The 22,416-nt window shown below is 36.2% G+C and overlaps 2 protein-coding genes across 3 annotated transcripts in view; both read right to left on the reverse strand.

The window, feature by feature from the left end:
• The window catches only part of LOC126075191 (NKG2-A/NKG2-B type II integral membrane protein-like), a 31,435-nt gene extending 9,167 nt beyond the window's left edge, over positions 1-22,268 (reverse strand). The window contains exons 1-4 of one of the 2 annotated variants that reach the window (XM_049882493.1): positions 22,099-22,268; positions 21,301-21,402; positions 1,592-1,636; positions 495-646 (exon numbers count right to left, since the gene is read on the reverse strand). In XM_049882493.1, the coding sequence (XP_049738450.1) occupies positions 495-646; positions 1,592-1,636; positions 21,301-21,402; positions 22,099-22,120 (321 nt within the window). In that variant the 5' untranslated portion in view covers positions 22,121-22,268. The remainder of the gene's footprint in view (positions 1-494; positions 647-1,591; positions 1,637-21,300; positions 21,403-22,098) is intronic. The other variant, XM_049882494.1, reaches the window with a different exon arrangement.
• LOC126075188 (NKG2-A/NKG2-B type II integral membrane protein-like) overlaps positions 1-22,416 on the reverse strand; it is a 245,080-nt gene that overhangs the window by 76,539 nt on the left and 146,125 nt on the right. The gene's annotated exons all lie outside the window — the stretch shown is intronic.

Genomic DNA, 22,416 nt, shown 5'->3' on the forward strand with positions numbered 1-22,416 from the left:
GAGTGGTGAGACTTTGGCTTGCTTACTTCAGACACGTCATCAGGAAAGACCAGTCACTAGAAAAGGACATCTCATTTGGTAAAGAAGAGGGTCAATGAAAATTAAAAAAATGTTCAGGGAGATGAATGGACCTCAATGGACTCAAACCTACCAATGATCATTAAGATGGCACAGGACCAGACAACTTCTTGTTTTGTTGTACATAAGGTGCCCATGGATCAGAGCAATTAACAACATGGACAAAAATATGGATGAATCCTAAAAACACAATATTAACTGAAATATGTAAGACATTAAACACTTCATACAGTATAATTTTATTTACATAAGTTCACAAAGTAGGCAAATATTCATTCTTTAACATACATAGGAAACATATGGCATGTTTATCAATGTATCTTGATAAATACTTGTTATTGACTCATATATTTTGTATACATTTCTTTTTTATGTTATACCTTTTAATAAAATATTTCAAATATTTGAAATCTTACCATTTCTTCTTCATTATCTATATAAATCAGATTAGACTTTTTAGAAGCACAGGCCATCTGACTCTCAGCCCAGGTTTTTTTATCACTACTAATATAATAGCAATTGTTGGAATAGGATAACCAGTCTTCTGGACAATGGCCACAATGATATGCTGAAAAAAGAATATGAATTACTATCCAGAAACAATTTGAAATAAAGAATATAAATTAGTTGACATATTTGCATAAGCATAAGCACATATCTACATAATATATATGCCATCTCATTCACTTACATACACATATACATATGAAAAAACACACACACACACAGAAAGGGTCAGCCTCCCATCCTCTAATTTATGTACCAATAAAAACCAAAAAAATAAAATATCTATCCTATACATGTCCTGAAAATCACTGAACAACACTACTTTATTGGAATAGTACAATTATTTATTTCTTATCATATTATGTGTTGTGGTTGTTAGGTGCTGTCAAGTCGATTTGTAACTCATAACAACCCCATGAGACACAGTAGAACTTTCCCATAGGATTTTCGATGTAAAACCCTGGTGGTGCAGTGGTTAAGACCTCAGCTGCTAAGCAAAAGGTCTGCAGTTGAAATCCACCAGCTCCTCCTTGAAATCCCTATTGGCAGTTCCACTCTGTCCTATAGGGTCACTATGAATTGGAATCCACTCAACCAAAATGAGTTTTTTTGGTTTTGTTTAATCATTACAGGATCAGAAGAAAATTTGAGGCAATTGTTAAAAGAAGGGTATAGTGATTTTGAAAGAAAGTTCTTCTAATATTTGAACAAAAAGGATTTCCTCACATGATGCTATGTTTTTGAAGGTTAAAAAAAATGTGTTCTTACTTCTTTAGGAACTAAAATAGAGAAGAAATATAATCTCAATTATAAAGCCACGGTGGTGCAGTGGTTAAGAGCTTGGCTGCTAACCAAAAGGTCGGCAGTTCAAATTCACCAGCTGCTTCCTGGAAACCCTGTGAGGGCAGTTTTACTCTGTTCTATAGGGTCCATATGAGTCAGAATTGACTCGATGTCAAAGAGATTGATTTTGGTTTATATCAGAACTTTTAAAATTATTACATACCTTTCTGGGTTCTGTTCACTTCCAGTATTCCAATAGCTAGAAAGACTGTAGTAATTATTATAGAGATTAATATTTCTGTAATAAATCATAACCTGATTTTCCTAGTTTGAAATGTGTATATTATTTAAAATTGTAATAACATATATTAAAAGTATTTTATCAACAAAAATTAATAAAGTTATGATGGCTTTTGGATACATATTTGGACAGCCAAATGGAGAAATTTTGCCACCTCTTACAGTATTTGATTTAACTACCTGAAAATATTAATTTGTATTCTTCGATAGTTATTTTCACCCTTTCAATGTAAGCCTTTGAGATGTGACCAAAACACACACATATGTATATACATATACCCACACAATATACACATTTAGAATTAAAAACATATAGTCTCTACAACTATTCTGTTATTCATGCATTTGAAAAATTCAGAATAACTTTTCCACTTTTAGTCCACATTGATGAAGCATTATTTACTAAGATTAAAAACTTGACAATCATATCACACAAATGCATATATTGAAATGAGAATTCTATTCCATAATATTATGAAATATACAGAGGAACTTTCAAACCTCTAAAGTGAATATTCCCTTATAAACTTTTAAAAAGTTAGAAGTAGTAATAACTATGACTGTCACGGTTATTACACTGGCCGTCAAGACCATGCAGGTGATTCCCAGAATCCCAGCAGCGAGCTTCCCTGGAGGAGATGGGAGATATGCAGAGAGAGAAATGGAAACACTGAGAAAGGACAGATGGAGCCAAAGTTTAGAATGTTTACATACAAGAGAACCCAGATACACAAGGAATCATACACATAATTACTGGACATCAAATCCACATTCTCCATTGTAATTTTTCTCTCAGAATATACCATTGCACTTTCAATAAAATAATAGCCCAGGAGTTGTTTATCAAAGGCTACAAATTTCAACAATGTCTGAATAGAATTAATCTGCAGATTTCATAGTAGAATACGATTATCTGTACTTTAGGTCCGACACTCAAAAATGAAAAATAAAGAGCCTACGCCCTTCATCTGACTAACCTTGCTCCATGTCTTCATTTTCACTCTTTCCCCACATCTCTGCCCTAGAAGTACACATCCTTGTGCAGTTATATTGAGAACTGATTAAATGATTTACCTTTGCAGCAGAAATTCTTGTCATTCTTCTGAAGATCCTGGGAAGCACTATGAATGTTTAATTCCACATAAGTTATTTCCTGCTCAGTGATTGAAATGGAGCTATCAGTGGCCGTAGGTTTGATTTGCTGCCTTTTTGGGTTCTTGGCCAGGTTCCCTTCTGAGTAGGTTACTGTTTGATTATTCATCTCTGCAGCTGAGGGGTGTCAAGGTCTGTGCTCTCTGAAAAACTCTGTTTAGGGAGGGTCTGCGGGCTGTATATATGGCAAGATCTACATTCTTTGAGTTATGCAACCCCTCTCACCCTCCTTTTCTGAGTTGTTCCTCCCCCATTAACATACTGTCCCCTAAGATTCCTATCTAATCTTTCCAAGTGCTGTTGTCACTTTGATCCCATATAGATAGTTCTTAAAAGAGCATAATACTCAAGGCAGACATTTTTTTACTAGTTGAGCTAAACTATTATTTGGTTTTAAGACTTGAGGGGATATTTTTAACTAGGTGGGGATGGAGAGTAGATATCAGTGCTCGCTTTGCAGCTGAGAATCTAAAGTCCTGTTTCCAACTTACATAAGAGCTTACAAAAATGTTTCATGGTGGAATAAGTAATTTTTTAAAGATATTCTGAGTTCGATAAAATATTTTTGACTGCAGTAAAAAAGCAATAAATTATTGAAGAATAAAAGCCAAAACATGAAACTCATTGCCGTCGAGTTGATTCTGACTCTAATGACGTTATTGGTCAAAGTAGAACTGCCCCATACGGTTTCCAAGGAGCGCCTGCTAATTTGAACTGCCGACCTTTTCGTTGGTAGCCATAGCTCTTAACACCATTTCCAATGAAGAAGTTCATGAATAAGAATATCCTAACTTAATAAAAGTCATAGTCCACAGAAATATTTTAAACCATTATAATACCTGGATTAAAAATTGAAACACTGTATCAGTTAAAAAAAGATGCATCAGTTTATGACAATTTTGTAATACAGTAATTGCGCTTAATTACCTTGGTTTAGTAACTTATGTTTATTTATTAGAAGGAGATGAATTGCTGTTACGTGAACTTTTTCTTACTAATGAATGGGTGGGGAGTGCTGAGAAATCATTACATATTTAAGAAAACATATGTCAGAATACCTACATGATGCAATGAACTTATCAACAACATAAAGAATATTGGAAACACCATTTTAGATATTTTAAAAATATATTTCTTATACAAAAATTATTGGCAATTGATTTAATTGCTAAAGTATGAGAGGACAAAGTAATAAATAAAAGTGCATACTGTTTATGGAAGAACACTGTTGGTTCAAACTTCCAGAAAGATCATATGGTTGTCACGGTCTGTGTGGGCTCCTTCACTTGTGTAAGTAATTGCTATAATTCAGTAATGTCATTTAATAATTTTCCCTTTGGATTCTGGAGTCAGGGAGATCAAGAATTCTGGTTTTGAAACTTATAGCGTGTGACCATTATAAAGGTAATTAATGTCTAATCAAAAAAAAACCCCAGTGCTAGTGATCGAATATTCTAATCTAAAATGGGGATAATGATATATAAAATGTAATACATATAAGTGTGTAACTCTCAACCTTGCAATTGTCAGCTCTGAATAGATAATAACTATTTGAATTATTATTTTTGCTGTAGTTTCTTGTTATTGCTTCAGATCGATATCAGGTAGAAATTGCAAAATGACTCATTAGACACCATTCTCTTATATCGGCGTGATTTTTTCTAGTTTTTTTTTTTTTTAATTAATCGAAGTTTTTTGATTTTTATTATTAACTTTAGATTAACATTTTATGGAAGCTACCTCATCCTCCTTTTTTTAAAAAAAAGCTCTGTGTACATAATCTAAGTGAATGAGGAATTATGACTGGCCTTGCATCGTTCAATTAGTGTGTGTGTGTGTGTGTGTGTGTGTTTAAGAATCTAGCTATAAACCCTGGGCTAAGCATAAAATATTACATTATCATACACAAAGACACTCATTGAACCAATTACAAAATCCAAAAGTCATTGTTCATTGCCGTGATGCTTAGGGGATTTCACATTAAATTATGTTGATGAACAAACTCAAATATGTGCATGGTGTGTGTAATTGACTAATTCTCCATCTGTAATAATTTGAGTAAATTAAGAAATACTCCAACATATTTCATATTTGAGGCTTACTTTTTAGCCTAAACTCTATTGTTCTTCTTTGAGTCTGTCGTATATTAATAGCACCTCAGTGCATCATGCACAGCACGTATAACCTCCCATTAAAGAGGTGGGCTAGAAGACGGAGAGGAGAGCAGTGGTACATACCTTCTCTCAGTCAGAAAGTCATGCAACCATTAATGGCAAGGTCTCATTAATATCCTACAGGTGCCAACTATGCCTGGATAGTAGAAGGTGAAATCTAAAGACATAAATCCTGTAAAAGCACAAAGATTACCTGTGCTCTTCACAGACTGTCCTGTGAGGGCTCAGAGAGAGGCAAGAGATGAAAAGGTAGATGGCTTATCAATGTGTTATTTAATGTTTGAGCAGGAGTTCTTCACACCTGGGCTATTCTGAAGTCAGTTTATCTCATCACCCACTGCCAGAACATAGGAGAGGTTGAGCTCCTATTGAAATGACAAAGTAGATCTTTAAACATGTCATATGGCTTGTCCTTTTAAAGTGTTTTTGAGAAGTCATTCACATATTCTACAGGATTTTGCATTTAGAGGCACTGGATTCTCCTTTTCTACATACTGCGCCCAGAGGTGCCTTAGAGGGCAGGCCTGGCAATCTGCTTCTGAAAGGTTGCAGCCTTGAAAACTCTATGGAGTAGTTCTACTCTGGACCCACGGGGTCGCTGTGAGTCAGAATGGACTTGATGGCAACTAATGACAACTATATTGTCATAACTAAATTAGTAATCTTATATGTGTATATGTGTATGTGCATGCATGTTTTTCTAAGTTTTGAGAATTAATTTATTTGTATTTATGATACTTTGTTTTATTTTTAAAATCTATGTAATCTGTTTCCTGTCTTTCTATTACACACTTTATATCATTAAAAACAAGAAGCTATACACTGAGGAAACCAAATAATGTAAAGTTCACTACTCTTTTTAAACTGAAGTTATTATGTTTCCTATTCCTCAAACATTCACAGTGGCAAGAATGGAGGTCATGCATGGGCTCAGCAACATGGAATCTGTTAACAAGGTTGACTTGGTTAGAGCCACTGCTGAGTCCCCAGTCTTTCAGCAGCAGAGACCAACTGTGAGACCTTAATATGGTACCATTCCTCAAGTGATCAACCAGCAACCTGGTGGCAGATTGTTTACATTGTGTTGTTTCCATCATGGAAAGGGCAGCATTTTGTTCTTACCGAAGTAGACACTCTGGATGTGGATTTGCCTTCCCTGAATGTGATACTTCTCTGGACATACAGAATGCCTTATCCACCATTATGGTATCCCACACAGAATCACCTCAGATCAAGGGGTTTGCTTCACAGCAAATGAAGTGCAGCAATGGACACATGGAATTCAAGGTGTTACCATGTTCCCCATCATCCTGAAGCAGCTGGCTTGATAGGAAGATGGAATGGCCTTCTAAAGATGCAATTACAGCCCCAGCTTTGTGGCAATATAATGTTAGAGGTCTGACTGTAATTGTTTCAGTGGTGCAGTGGAGAAGCAAGTTTTGGAAGTCTGATACCACTCTGCCTATCAAACAGAGCCCTCACATACCCACAACAGGGGTCTGAAGGCTGAGGCTCCATCCACCGCAACTAGCCACCCACGAAAGAGGTCTGAGGATATTTGTGCATACCAGTCTTTATAGGCATAAGCATTGGGTGCCTAAGGTACAGCTACAGAGCCCATGCACCAGAGCACTCTACAGAACAGAAACTCTCCTTCCTCACTGACACTTGGGGAAAGGCTATCAGCACCCTGCCCTCCTCAGACTGTGACCCCCTGCTGCTACCAGAAACAAGCATATAGAACTATCACCACTACTCCTCTACAATAGTAGGTGAGCACCTATACCATACAATAGGTAACTGACTATCAGGACACCTGGACTGAATCTATACAAGAATAGTGAATGGACTCACAGGTTTATATACCTGGTAAAGCTCTAACCATCTGGTACCAGGATATCAGTGCTTCAAAGGCTCCAATAATCAAATTAGCACACTCTAGCAAGAAGATAGGACACACTGAGCAAATATAAAATAAATAATTACAGTAATGTATAGATAGCTCGAGACAGCAGTTGATATCAAATCACATAAAGAAGCAGACCGTGATTGCTTCAACAAACTCCCAAAACAGAGAATCAAGGACCCTTCCAGTTGAAGATGTATTCCTGGAATTGCCAGATGCAGAATACAAAAGATTAATATACAGAATGCTTCAAGACATCAGGAACTACATCACAAATGAGGTCAGGCAAAATATAGAAAAAGCCAAGGAACACACACAAAAAGCAGTTGAAGAAATTAAAAAGGTTATTCAAGAACATAATGAAAAATTTAATAAGTTACAAGATCCAAACAGAGACAGCATTCAGGTATTCAAAAGTTTAACAATAAAATTACAAAATTAGGCAACTCAATAGGAAGTCAGAGGAGCAGAATTGAGGAAACTGGAATGCAGAATTGGGGAGATGGAGGATAAAGCACTTGGCACCAATATATGTGAAGAAAAATCAGATAAAAGAATAAAAAAAAAATGAAGAAACCCTAAGAATCATGTGGGACTCTATCAAGAATAACTTGCGAGTGATTGGAATACCAGAACAGGGAGGGATAACAGAAAATACAGAGAGAATAGTTGAAGACTTACTAGCTGAAAACTTCCCCAACTTCATGAAAGATGAAAGGATATCTATCCAAGATGCTTATCAAACCCAATGCATGGCAGATCCCAAAAGAAAGTCACCAAGACATATTATCATCAAGCTTGCTAAAACCAAAGATAAAGAGGAAATTTTAAGAGCAGCCAGGGATAAGTGAAAAGTCACCAACAAAAGAGAGTCAATAAGAATAAATTTGGACTACTTGGCAGAAACCATGCAGGCAAGAAGGCAATGGGATGACATATTTAGAGGACTGAAGGAGAAAAATTGCCAGCCAAGAATCATATAACCAGCAAAACTGTCCCTCAAATATGAAGGTGAAATTAAGTCATTTACAGATAAACACACACACACAAATTTTTTTTTTAAAACACAAGCTTAGGGAATTTGCAAAAACCAAACCAAAACTATAAGAAATACTAAAGGGAATAACTGGTTAGAAAATCAATAATATCAGATATCAATGCAATGCTAGGACACAGAATGAAGCATCCAGATATCAACTTAGACAGGGAAACCACAAAAATAAAATAAGATAAAAAAAAGAAAACGCTCAATACAGGGAATCAGTGACGTCATCATGTAAAAGATGACAATAATCAGTAAAGAGGGAATAAATAAAGTAGGCATAGATCTTCCATATGGAGAGGAAATAAAGGCAATATAGGGAGATACAAATTAGGTTTATACTTAGGAAAATAGGGGTAAATATTAAGGTAACCACAAAGAAGATAAACTATCCCACAGTTCAAAATAAAAAGCAAAATAAATGTAAAGACTCAGCAGAACAAATCCAACTACAACGTAAAAAAGGATCACACAGTTTACAAAGCAAAACTTCTCAGCACAAAAAAGTAAGTGGAAAAATGAAACTGTCAACAACACACGAAAAAAGGCATCAAAATGACAGCATTAAACTCATACCAATCCATAATTAAGCTGAAAGTAAATGGACTAAATCACCAATAAAGAGACACAGAGTTGCAGAATGGGTTAAAAAAAAAAAGATCCAACTATATGCCGCCTACAAGCAACACACCTTAGACTCAGAGACACAAACAAACTAAAACAAAAGAATGGAAAAAAAAAATATCAAGCAAACAACAATCAAAAAAAAAAAAGCAGGAGTGGCAATATTAATTTCTAATGAAATAGACTTTAAAGTTAAATCTACTGCAAAAGATACAGAAGGACATTATATAATGATTAAAGGGACAACTTACTAAGAGGATATAACCATATTAAATATTTATGCATCCAAAGACAGTGCTGCAAGATACATAAAACAAACAGCACTGAAAAGTGAGATAAACAGCTACACAATTACAGTAGGAGACTTCAACACATCACTTTCAGTGAAGGACAGGAAATCCAGATAGAAACTCAATAAAGACACAGAAGATCTAAATGCCACAATCAACCAACTTAACCTCACAGACATAAACAGAACACTCCACCCAACTTTATACTGCAAAGTATACTTTCTTTTCTAGTGCACAGGGAACATTCTCTAGAATAGACCAAATAATAGGTCATAAAGCAAGCCTTTGGAGAATCCAAAACATCCAAATATTACAAAGCATTGTCTCTGACCATAAGGCCATAAAAGTGGAAATCAATAACAGGAAAAAGAGGGAAAAGAAATCAAACACTTGGAAACTGAACAACCCCGGCTCAAAAAACACTGGGTTATAGAAGACATTAAGGATGGAATAAAGAAATTCATAGAATCCAATGAGAATGAAAACACTTCCTATCAGAACCTTTGGAACACAGTGAAAGCAGTGCTCAGAGGTCAATTTATATCAATAAATGCACACATACGTAAAGAAGGAAGGGCCAAAATAAGAGAACTATCCCTACAACTTGAACAAATAGAAAGAGAGCAACAAAAGGAACCCTCAGGCACCAGAAGAAAGCAAATAATAAAAATTAGAGCAGAATTAAGTGAATCAGAGAACAGGAAAACAATTGAAAGAATTAACAAGTCCAAAAGCTGGTTCTTTGCAAAATCAACAAAATTGATAAACCATTGGCCAAAATGACAAAGGAAACACAGGAGAGGAAGCAAATAACCCAAATAAGAAATGAGATGGGCGATATTACAACAGACCCAATGAAATTAAAAGAATCGTATCAGATTGCTGTGAAAAACCATACTCTAACCAATTTGAAAACCTAGAAGAAATGGATGAATTCCTAGAAAAGCACTTCCTAAGTAAACTAACAGAGGTATCAGAGGTAGAACAACTAAATAGACCCATAACAAAGAAGAGATTGATAAGGTAATCAAAAAACTCCCCATTTAAAAAAAAAAAAAAAAAGCCCTCGCCCTGAATGAGTCACTGCAGAGTTCTACCAGACATTCAGAGAAGAGTTACCACCACTACTACTAAAGGTATTTCAGAGCATAGAAAACGATGGAATACTCCCAAACTCATTCTCTGAAGCCACCATCTCCCTGATACCAAAACCAGGTAAAGACACCACAAGAAAAGAAAATTACAGACTTATATCCCTCATGAACACAGATGCACAAATCCTCAGTAAAATCTAGCCAATAGAATTCAACAACACATCAAAAAAATAATTCACCGTGACCAAGTGGGATTCATACCAAGCATGCAGGGATGGTTCAACAATAGAAAAACAATTAGTGTAATCCACCATATAAATAAAACAAAAGACAAGGACCACATGATTTTATTAATTGATGCAGAGAAGGCATTTGACAAAGTTTAACACCCATTCATGATAAAAACTCTCAGCAAAATAGGAATAGAAAGAGAATTCCTCAACATACTGAAGGGAATTTATACAAAGCCAATAGCAAACATAATCCTAAATGCAGAGAGCCTGAAAGCATTCCCCTTGAGATCAGGAACCACACAAGGATGCCCTTTATCACTACTCATATTCAACATTGTGCTCGAGGCCCTAGCCAGAACAATTAGGCTAGATAAAGAAATAAAGGGCATCCAGATTGGTAAGGAAGAAGTAAAAGTATCTCTATTTGCAGATGACATGATCTTATACACAGAAAACCCTAAAGAATCCTCAAGGAAGCTACTGAAACTAATAGAAGAGTTCAGCAGAATATGAGGATACAAGACAAACATACAAAAATCAGTTGGATTCCTCTACCCCAACAAAAAAGAACATCGAGGAGGAAATCACCCAATCAATACCAATTACAGAAACCCCCACTAAGATACAATACTTAGGAATAAATCTTAACAGAGATGTAAAAGACCTACACAAAGAAAACTAGAAGGCGCTGCTGCAAGAAACCAAAAGAGAACTACGTAAGTGGAAAAACAGACCTTGCTGATGGATAGGAAGACTCTATGTGGTAAAAATGTCTATTCTACCAGAAACCGTTTATGATACAATGCAATTCTGATCCAAATTCCAATGACATTCTTTTAAAGAGATGGAGAAACAAATCACCCTGTGGAAGAGCAAGAGACCCTGGATAAATAAAGCATTACTGAAAAAGAACAAAGTGGGAGACCTCACTCTATCTGATTTTAGAACCTATTACACCACCACAGTAGTGTAAACAGCCTGGTACCGGTACAACAACAAAAACATAGACTAATGGAACAGAATTTAGAATCGAGGCATAACTCCATCCATGTATGAGCAGCTGATATTTGACAAAGGCCCAAAGTCAGTTAATTGGGGAAAAGACAGTCTTTTTAACAAATGATGCTGGCATAACTGGATATCCATCTGCAAAAAAAGACCCATACCTCACACCATGCACAAAAACAAACTCATAATGGATCAAAGACCTAAATATAAAATCTAAAATGATAAAGATCATGGAAGAAAAAAATAGGGACAACATTAGGAGCCCTAATGCATGGCATAAATAGTATACAAAACATTACTAAAAATGCAGAAGAGAAATCAGATAACTGGGGGCTCCGAAAAATCAAACACCTATACTCATCCAAAGACTCACCAAAAGAGTAAAAAGACCACCTACAGACCAGGAAAAGTTTTTAGCTATGACATTTCCAATCAGCGCCTGAGCTCTAAAATCTACATGATACTGCAAAAACTCAACTATAAAAAGACGAATAACTCAGTCAAAAAAATGGGCAAAGGATATGAACAGGGACTTCACTAAAGAAGACTTTCAAGCTGCTAACAAATACATGAGGAAATGCTCATGATCATTAGCCATCAAAAACCAACCAAAAACCAAACCTGTTGCCATTGAGTTGATTCTGACTCATAGCCACCGTATAGGACAAAGTAGAACTGCCTCATATAGTTTCCAAGGAGCGCCAGGTGGATTCTAACTACCAGCCTTTTGGTTAGCAGCTGTAGCACTTAACCACTATGCTACCAGGGTTTCCCATTAGCCATTAAGAGAAATGCAAATCAAAACTACAATGAGATTCCATCTCACTCCAACAAGGCTGGCATTAATCCAGAAAACACAAAATAAGAAATGTTGGAGAGGCCGTGGAGTAACTGGAATACTTATATGCTGCTGATAGGAATGTAAAATGGTAAAGCCACTTTGGAAATCGATTTGGTGCTTCCTTAAAAGACTAGAAATAGAACTACCATACTATCCTGCAATCCCACTCCTTGCAATGTATCCTAGAGCAGTAAGAGCTTTTACACGAACAGATACATGCATACCCATGTTCATTGCAGCACTGTTTACAGTAGCAAAAAGTTGGAGGCAACCAAGGTGCACATCAATGGATGAATGGATAAATAAATTATGGTGTATTCACACAATGGAATACTATGCATTGATAAAGAACAATGATGAATCCAGGAAACATTTCATAACATGGAGAAATCTAGAAGACATTATGCTGAGTGAAATTAGTCAGTTGCAAAAGGACAGATATTATATGAGACCACTATTACAAGAACTGGAGAAATAGTTTAAACAGAGAAGAAAATATTCTCTGATTGTTACAAGGGGGGGGGGAAGGGAGAGAGGTTTTCACTAATTAGATAGTAGATAAGTTTTATTTTAGTTGAAGGGAAAGACAACACACAATATAGGCGAGGTCAACACAACTGTACTAAACCAAGGTAAAGAAGTTTCCAGAACAAACTGAAAGTTTCAAAGACCAGCAAAGCAGGGGCGGGAGTTTGGGGACATCTAAGTCAATTGGCATAATAAAATCTATTAAGAAAACGTTCTGCATCCCACTTTGGAGAGTGGCTTTTGGGGTCTTTAACACTAGCAAGCAACCATCTAAGATGCATCAATTGGTCTTAACCCACCTGGAGCAAAAAGAATGTAGAACACCAAAGACACAAGGTAACTATAAGCCTAAGAGACAGAAAGGACCACATAAACCAGAGACTACATCAGCCTGAAACCAGAAGAACTAGATGGTGCCTGGCCACAAGCAATGACTGCCCCGACAGGCAACACAACAGAGAATCCCTGAGTGAGCAGGAGAGCAGTGCGATGCAGATGCCAAATTCTCGTAAAAATACCAGACAGAATGGTCTTCTTGGATCAAGTAGACACATGAGAGTGTATTGGCACTGCCTGTCTGGAGGGAGGATAAGAGGACGGGGTGGGGGGGGTGGACCAGAAGCTGCCCAAATGGGTATAAAGAGAGAGAGTGGAGGGAAGCAGTGTGTTGTCTCATTAGTAGGAGAGCAATTAGGAGTGTATAGTAAGATGTGTATGAATTCCTGTATGAGAGACTGAATTAATTTGTAAACTTTCATTTAAAGCACAACAAAAATTAATTTAAAAAAAAGAGAGAGAATGAAAACACATCATACCAAAACCCTTGGGACACAGCAAAGGCAGTCCTCAGAGGTCAATTAATAGAAAACATGCACACTTAAAAAAAGAAAAGGGACAAAATCAAAACATTAGCTACATAACTTGAACAAATAGAAAGAGAACAGCAAAAGAAGCCCACAGCCACCAGAAGAAAAATATATAAATATATATAACTTAAGAATAAATAAATATTTCATTCTTAAATAGCTTATGTTAACCTGTAGTTACGTGTCTAAATCTGAGTTATTTCCTCTACTATTTGTTAATGAAGACTTAAATAACTGTAGTTTTATAATTGTTCATGTATTGCTCTTTTCTAGTTATAAAATATAGAAATTCTCAAAAAATATTAATTTGGAGGAGAAAGTTGAACTACCTCTAAATCCCATCCACACTAAAACATTGAAAGAGCTTATGAAATTCTAGGAGAAACAATTTTATGAGAAATCGAATATAAATAGTTATAATAATTAAATTTTGACAGTAATGAATAATGTGAAAGTTACTATACAGAGCCCCTCAGCTTGCTTACAAAGTGAGTGTTACACACCGGACATATTACAGACATTGATTAGTGTAACTGAGCAAAAGTATCAGATTAATAAAAACAATAATTTCAGGGCTCTGGATATTGATCAAAGTCAAATAATTTGAAAAGGATTTATTCTTGGAAAGCTGCTAAGGGCTGAAGTAAGAATTGCACACATCTGCAGTCTTCCTGCCCAGGCTGCTCCCATTCCCTTCCCCACCCCAGCTCAGTGAGAACAACTGCAGATTTTACAGCATGGGACAGGCTGCAAAAGTCAGCAGTGTGACTGCCAGAGGGGATAGATTTGATGCAGGTGAAAGGTGGGCATAAAAACCCAGCTTTTCCAGCTTGAAGTACTGAAATCTATGAGAAATGAATGAGTAAAACCCACAAATTCATTGTGGTCTCCATGGATTGAGCGGAGTACCAGTCATAAATGTAACAGAAAGATCCTAAAAATGAGAGTCCAATAAAATGGGTGACATTCACTCTGTATATATTCTTGGCTGACTAAATAAATATTGCATTTTCAGGGGATTCCTAGGAGTTCCCAATAAAAAGTAAAAGTCAATGGAGATTTCAGAACTTGCTGCAAAATTATGAGCACTTTCCAACACAAGCACACAAACACAGACACACACACACACAATCAAGACATCAAATGACAGAGGGAGGGAGTCCTATAGAGCTGAAGTCTTTGAATACGACCTCTACTTAAATTATTGGCTAACAACAAAGCTATGCAGGCACAAGGAAAACTCCTAGGAAGCCAGGCTAAAAAATAACACATAACAGAAAATACAATAGAAAATTGGCAAAGGACCTGAGTAGTCATTTCATCAAAACAGAAATACAAATGACCAACAAGTATGTGAAAAGATGTTAAAAGTCACTAGTTGTTAATGAAATGCAAATCAAAACCACAATAAGCTATCACTTCATACCTACTAAGATGGTGCTGATTTAAAAGGAAAAACAACAGGTATTGCTCAGGATCTGGAGAAAAAGGAAACCTCATCAACTGCTAGTGGGATTGTCAAATGGTACAGTTACTGTGGAAAACAATTTGGTGGTTCCTCAAAAAAGTTAAACATAGAATTACCATCTGATCTAACAATTTCACTGCTAGGTATATACATAAAAGAATTGAAAGCAGGAATGCAATCAGATACTTGCACACCAGTGTTCATTGCAGCACTATTCATAAAAGATGGAAACAAACTGAATGTCCATCAACAGATGAATGGATAACTAAAATGGGGTACATACAAACAATGGAATATTACTCAACCGTAAACAGAGGTGAAGTCCTGAAACATTGCCACAATACAGATGATCCCTGAAAACATAAAGCTGAAAGATATCAGTCAGAAAATGACAAATATTGTATGATTCTGCATATGTGAAATTTCTAGAATAGGCAACTGTACAGAGACCAACGATTATTGTAGATTACGCATGTTTAGAGGCAAGAGGAAGAGAAGGGAAAAGTGGGATTGCAATGCTTAGGGAACACTGAATTTCTGTTTAGGGTGATAAGGAAACTTGGGAATGGATAATGGTGATTGTTGTACAACATAATAAAAGTAATTAATATCACTGAATTGTACATATAAAGAATGTTGAAATGGCAAATGTTTTCTTACAAATATATTTACCACAATAAAAAAATATATAATGAAAGCAATCAGGGAGAAACCATGTATTATTCCTGCTTCTGTTTCTCTGGTGGAACCTTGACTAATACAATGAACTAAGCAAGGTTGCTGAAAACAAGGACAAAATACAAAAATACATAAATTTAGTGTGCTTTATTAGCAGCATCCCCCACGTGTCTGTCAGTTTGTCGTACTGTGGGGGATTGCGTGTTGCTGTGATGCTGGAAGCTATGCTAGGGGTATTCAGAAACCAGCAGCGCCACCCATGGAGGACAGGTTTCAGCTGAGCTTCCAGACTAAGGCAGGCTAGGAAGAAGGACCCGGCGGTCTACTTCTGAAAAGAATCAGCCAGTGAAAACCTTATGAATAGCAGCAGAACATTGTCTGATATAGTGCTGGAAGATGAGCCCCCAGGTTGGAAGGCACTCCAAAGATGACTGGGGAAGAGCTGCCTCCTCAAAGTAGAATTGACCTTAATGACATGGATGGAATAAAGCTTTTGGAACCTTCATTTGCTGATGTGGAACTACTCAAAATGAGAAGAAACAGCTGCAAACATCCTTTAATAATAGAAACCTGGAATGTATGAAGTATGAATCTAGGAAAATTGGAAATCGCCAAAAGTGAAATGGAATGCATAAACATCAATATCCTAGGCATCAGTGAGCTGAAATGGACTGGTATTGGCCATTTTAAATCTGAAATTATATAGTCTACTTTACTATGTTAGGATTTATAACTTGAAGAGGAATAGTGTTGCATTCATCATCAAAAAGAACGCTTCAAGATCTATCCTGAAGTACAACCCTGTCAGTGATAGGATAATATCCATACGCCTACAAGGAAGACCAGTTAATACGACTATTATCCAAATTTACGCACGAACCACTAAGGCCAAAGATGAAGAAATAGAAGACTTTTATTAGCTGCTGCAGTCTGAAATTGACTGAATATGCAATTAAGATGCATTGATAATTACTGGTGATTGGAATGCAAAAGTTGGAAACAATGAAGAAGGATCAGTAGTTGGAAAATATGGCCTTGGTGATAGAAACAATGCCGGAGACTGAATGATAGAATTTTGCAAGACTGACTTCTTCATTGTAAATACCTTCTTTCACCAACATAAACAGTGACTGTACACATGGACCTCGCCAGATGGAACACACAGAAATCAAATTGACTACATCTGTAGAAAGAGAAGATGGAAAAGCTCAATATCATCAGTCAGAACAAGGCCAGGGGCCCACTGCGGAACAGACCATCAATTGCTCATATGCAAGTTCAGGTTGAAACTGAAGAAAATCAGAGCAAGTTCATGAGAGCCAAAATATGACTTGAGTATATCCCACCTGAATTTAGAGACCAGCTCAAGAACAGATTTGATTCATTGAACACTAGTGACCAAAGACCAGACGAGTTATGGAATGACATCGAGGACATCATCCATGAAGACAGCAAGAGGTCACAGAAAAGACAGGCAAGAAAGAAAAGACCAAGACGAATGTCAGAGGAGACTCTGAAACTTGCTCTTGAGCGTAGAGCAGCTAAAGCAAAAGGAAGAATTGATGAAGTAAAAGAACTGAACAGAAGATTTCAAAGGGCCTCTCGAGAAGACAAAGTAAACTATTGTAACGAGATGTGCAAAGAGCTGGAGATGGAAAACCAAAAGGGAAGAACACACTCGGAGTTTCTCAAGCTGAAAGATCTGAAGAAAAAATTCAAGCCTCGAGTTGCAATAGTGAAGCATTCCATGGGGAAAATATTAAATGATGCAGGAAGCATCAAAAGAAGATGGAAGGAATACACAGAGTCATTATATCAAAAAGCATTAGTCAATGTTCAACCATTTCAAGAGGTGGCATATGATCAGGAACTGATGGTACTGAAGGAAGAAGTCCAAGCTGCTCTGAAGGCATTGGTGAAAAACAAGGGTCCAGGAATTGATGGAATATCAATTGAGATGTTTTAACAAACAGATGCAGCACTGGAGGTGCTCACTCGTCTATGCCAAGAAATATGGAAGACAGCTTCCTGGCCAACTGACTGGAAGAGATCCATATTTATGCCAATTCCCAAGAAAGGTGATCCAAACGAATGTGGAAATTATAGAACAATATCATTAATACTACACTCAAGCAAAATTCTGCTGAAGATCATTCAAAAATGACTGCAACAGTATATCAACAGGGAACTGCAAGAAATTCAGGCCGGTTTCAGAAGAGGACATGGAACCAGGGATATCATTGCTGATGTCAGATGGATCCTGGCTGAAAGCAGAGAATACAGAAGGATGTCTACCTTTGTTTTATTGACTATGCAAAGGCATTTGACTGTGCAGATCATAACAAACTATGGATAACATTGCGAAGAATGGGAATTCCAGAACACTTAATTGTGCTCATGAAGAAACTTTACATAGATCAAGAGGCAGTTGTTCGGGCAGAACAAGCGGATACTGATTGGTTCAAAGTTAGGAAAGGTGTGCGTCACGGTTGTGTTCTTTCACCATACCTATTTAATCTGTATGCTGAACAAATAATATGAGAAGGTGGACTATATGAAGAAGAACGGGGCATCAGGATTGGAGGAAGACTCATTAACAATCTGCGTTATGCAGATGACACAACCTTGCTTACTGAAAGTGAAAAGGCCTTGAAACACTTACTAATGGAGATCAAAGACCACAGTCTTCAGTATGAACTGCACCTCAACATAAAGAAAACAAAAGTCCTCACAAATGGACCAATGAGCAACATCATGATAAATGGAGAACAGATTGAAGTCTTCAAGGATTTCATTTTACTTGGATCCACAATCAACAGCCATAGAGGCAGCAGTCAAGAAATCAAAAGACACATTGCATTGGGTAAATCTGCTGCAAAGGACCTCTTCAAAGTGTTGAAGAGCAAAGATGTCACCTGAAGACTAAGGTGCGCCTGACCCAAACCGTGGTATTTTGAATTGCATCATATGCATGTGAAAGCTGGACAATGAATAAGGAAGACCGAAGAAGAATTGATGCCTTTGAATTGTGGTGTTGGTGAAGAATATTGAATATACCATGGACTGCCAAAAGAACGAACAAATCTGTCTTGGAAGAAGTGCAGCCAGAATGCTCCTTTGAGGCAAGGATGGTGAGACTGTGTCGTACATACTTTGGATATGTTGTCAGCAGGGATCAGTCCCTGGAGAAGGACATCACGCTTGGCAGAGGACAGGGTCAGCGGAAAAGAGCAAGATCCTCAACGAGGTGGATTGACACAGTGGCTGCAACAATGAGCTCAAGTGTAACAACAATTGTAAGAATGGTGCAGGACCGGGCAGCGTTTTGTTCTGTGTGCATAGGGTCGCTATGAGTCGGAACCGACTCGAGGGCACCTAACAACAACAACATTAGCTGCATCAAAAAATGAAAGATAAAAGATTACTAGAGTCAAATTGAATAAAATTGTGCAACACTCTATCTAAAAGTATACACCAGTATTAAGAACATAAACAGAGGATTAAGATATGTGAAAGTAGTCCTGGTGACGCAATGGTTAAGTGCTCAGCTACTAACCATAAGGTCAGCAGTTTGAATTCACTAGCAGCTCTGCAAAAGACCTGGCGAAATGCTCTCATAAAGATTACCGCCAAGGAAATCCTATGGGGCTGTTCTACTCTGCCCTATAGGGTTACTGTGAGCTGAATTGACTCAATACCTCACAACAACACAAGGCGTGTTAAGACATAATATTATAGAATAATTACTTACTCTTAAAAGGCAAGTATTAGAAATAGCCCAAATTTCCATGCACAGTAAAATGGGTTACAAAATGTTATATCCACATAATATAGCAGCAGAAATTAACAAACTACAGTTGACAGCAACAATATGGATGAGCTACAAAAATACCTTATGTGAGTGAAAGGAGACACAACAACAACAAAACTGTATTACTATATGATTTCATTCATGTAAAGTTGAAAAATAAGCAAAGCTAATCTATAATAATAAATGTCAGAATAGTGGTTTAGAGAGGAAAGTGATGTATTGAGAACAGACGCAGGGACCTGGATGCCTGCTCTAGGGGAAGGCTTTCTCTCTCTGTCGACTCTGAAGAAGATCCTTGTCTCTTGAGCTTCTGCTCATGGGCGATCTTCACGTGGCTTGACATCTTTCTTTCCCCATTTCTGCTTCTTACTTGCTTGTTTAATTTCTTTTATATCTCAAAAGAGACTGACTTATGATATAACCTATGCTAATCATATCTCACGAACATAACAAAGACAACCCATTCCCAAATGGGATTACAACCACAGGCATAGAAGTTAGGATTTACAACACATATTTTTGGGAGACACAATTCCATCCATAACATCTTCTATATTATTTTGTCTTATTTTTGTGTTGTAGTGATTCTTTTTCAATTCCCATATTAGGTATATTTTCTCCCTTATTTTCTGAGAGACATTACTGAGAAATAACAATTGTTGTTATCAGTGAACCACATCCTGAACACACTTGCATATGTATGCAGATACACTCAAACACACACAAGTGAAAATTAAGAAAAAAAAATTTTCTAACTCTTATTCCATTACTGGTACGTATATGTGAATTTTCAAATGCTTAAAAAAATTCTGAAGTCAGAAAAAAGTAATAATATCACTTAAACAGAAAAAAATTAGAATGTACAGTAGTGTAGCATATCATAGCATCTTCACATTTAAGCCACTAGGAAAAAAAGGAGATCGGTTGTTTAAAAAAATATTTTATGCTATTAATCACTTATACCTCTATCCACTGACTGGAAACCCTGGTGGCATAGTGGGTAAGGGTTTGGCTGCTAACCAAAAGGTCATTAGTTAGAATCCACCAGGCACTTCTTAGAAACCCTATGGGGCAGTTCTACTCTGTCCTATAGGGTCGCTATGAGTCGGAATTGACTCAGTGGCAATGGGTTCGGTTTTGGTTTTTTATTCACAGATTATAAAGTTTAAACTTTAGGTACTGATCATTTCTAAAAATACATCATTCACTGTTTATTAGGTAATTTTCCTGACAATCTCTTTTTACTTCTAGAAACAAACGGAATATGTTGAAACTACAAAAAAGAAAAAAATTTAGAGCCTTTACCTATCTTTCTCAGTTCTTATTATAGAAGAATTTTTTTGTTCCTGGATTGAAGTTGCTACAGGAATGAAAGTAATTCAGTATGATTATAATTGTACAACCATAAATAAAATATGGCTTTTATTATGAATTTGTAGCAATTCCTTCAGTGGCTATACTAATACTGGTAAATATTAATATATTTTTTTAACCAAGAAAACCTAATAGTAAAAGCCATTACAACCTAATATAAACAGCAGCAACAACCAAAACAACAGCTCTTCTATCAGATGCCAGATTACGGCTTAACCTTTTCTTCATTCATCAGTTATTTATAATGATTTTATTTGTCTGTTAAAACAAGGCCTCAGGATATTATATCAGATCTTTTTTTTGGCATTTACATGAAAGCAATCATAATATTTATATAATATCATTAATAATTTTTATTAACTTGGAATACCCCTTCCATAATAATTATACATTATCAGGATTTTTAAAAATATTATTAAGTTTAAGATAATAAATGACCACATAAAAAAGAGAATGATTTGACATAATATTGTGAGTAGAGAGGTTTTCAGATTCTTATTCCATTAGCACAGTTTTCTTGTGTTTGCTTTCTCCTAGACTTACCAGGAATATTGAGAACTGCTACGATAACCACTATGAACATTAATTTAAGAAAGATAATTCCCAGGATCTCAGCAATGAATCTCCATGGAAGCAGCGGAGAATCTACAGAGATAGAAATGGAGAAAATGTGGAAGATTTAAGACTGTTGGACCAATGGGCTGTATGTGATTGTGTATGAAAAAACCCATATACACGAAAACTCAGCAAATTCATGATACCACGAGAATACTCAGAATGATTAAGATAGTTGTCCCAGGAAACAAGAGTCACAACTGAGGTCATCTCATTTATTTTTTAAGAAAAAATCTTACAGATGTTACCTTCTCACAATCTTTCTGCCTGTTCAGCATATTCGAGAAGTGGGTGAGAGATTGTGCTTTGTCACATGTCATTTACCTGAATTCATTCTATGGATAATTTTATTTTACACACTAAAAAAAATTAAATAGCATATAATATTTTTAAAGACCTAAAAACATAGGAAAATTCAGGATAAATGATTCATTTTCAAGATTTTTTATTTCATGATTTCACTTTAAGCTAGATTCATGAATAAACTTTACTGTTTGTATTTTTATGCACTTGTTTAATTATCTAAGGACAATAATTTGAGCCTTTTATAAAAAATCTAACACGTGTGAACTTTGTTATTGTCTCAAAATTATGTGCATGGATGTTTCAATTACCCGCTTTGAATTGATTGTGTATTTATACTAAAGTGTTCTCCTACTTTACTACATTTAAAATAGATCATTAAATGAGTTCAAGTAAAAACATATATAATAAAATTGCACTTACCTGATGTTAGCCTGATAGCCATGTTGTGCTTCTAAGGGGGAAGCTGTATGTCTATGATGACCAAAAGCCAGTGATGACTGGGATATTAACAGATGCTAAGAAAATGAATTCAAATTATCCTTTAGTTATCCTAAAAAGACATTTTAAAAATCTGCTTCCTTCAGACTGCTTTTGAGTATGTAAAGGAATCTGAAAATGGGAGAAAAAAAAAAAAAGCCACATTACTGAGCAAAGTTTCACTTAAGTTTTAACAGGAAATTATCACACTCTGAAAATTGTGAAGTAAATTTAACTCAACTCCTACCTCAAACAGAGACT

This window comes from Elephas maximus, chromosome 4 (genome assembly GCF_024166365.1).
Source record: "Elephas maximus indicus isolate mEleMax1 chromosome 4, mEleMax1 primary haplotype, whole genome shotgun sequence".
Lineage (NCBI taxonomy): Eukaryota > Metazoa > Chordata > Mammalia > Proboscidea > Elephantidae > Elephas > Elephas maximus.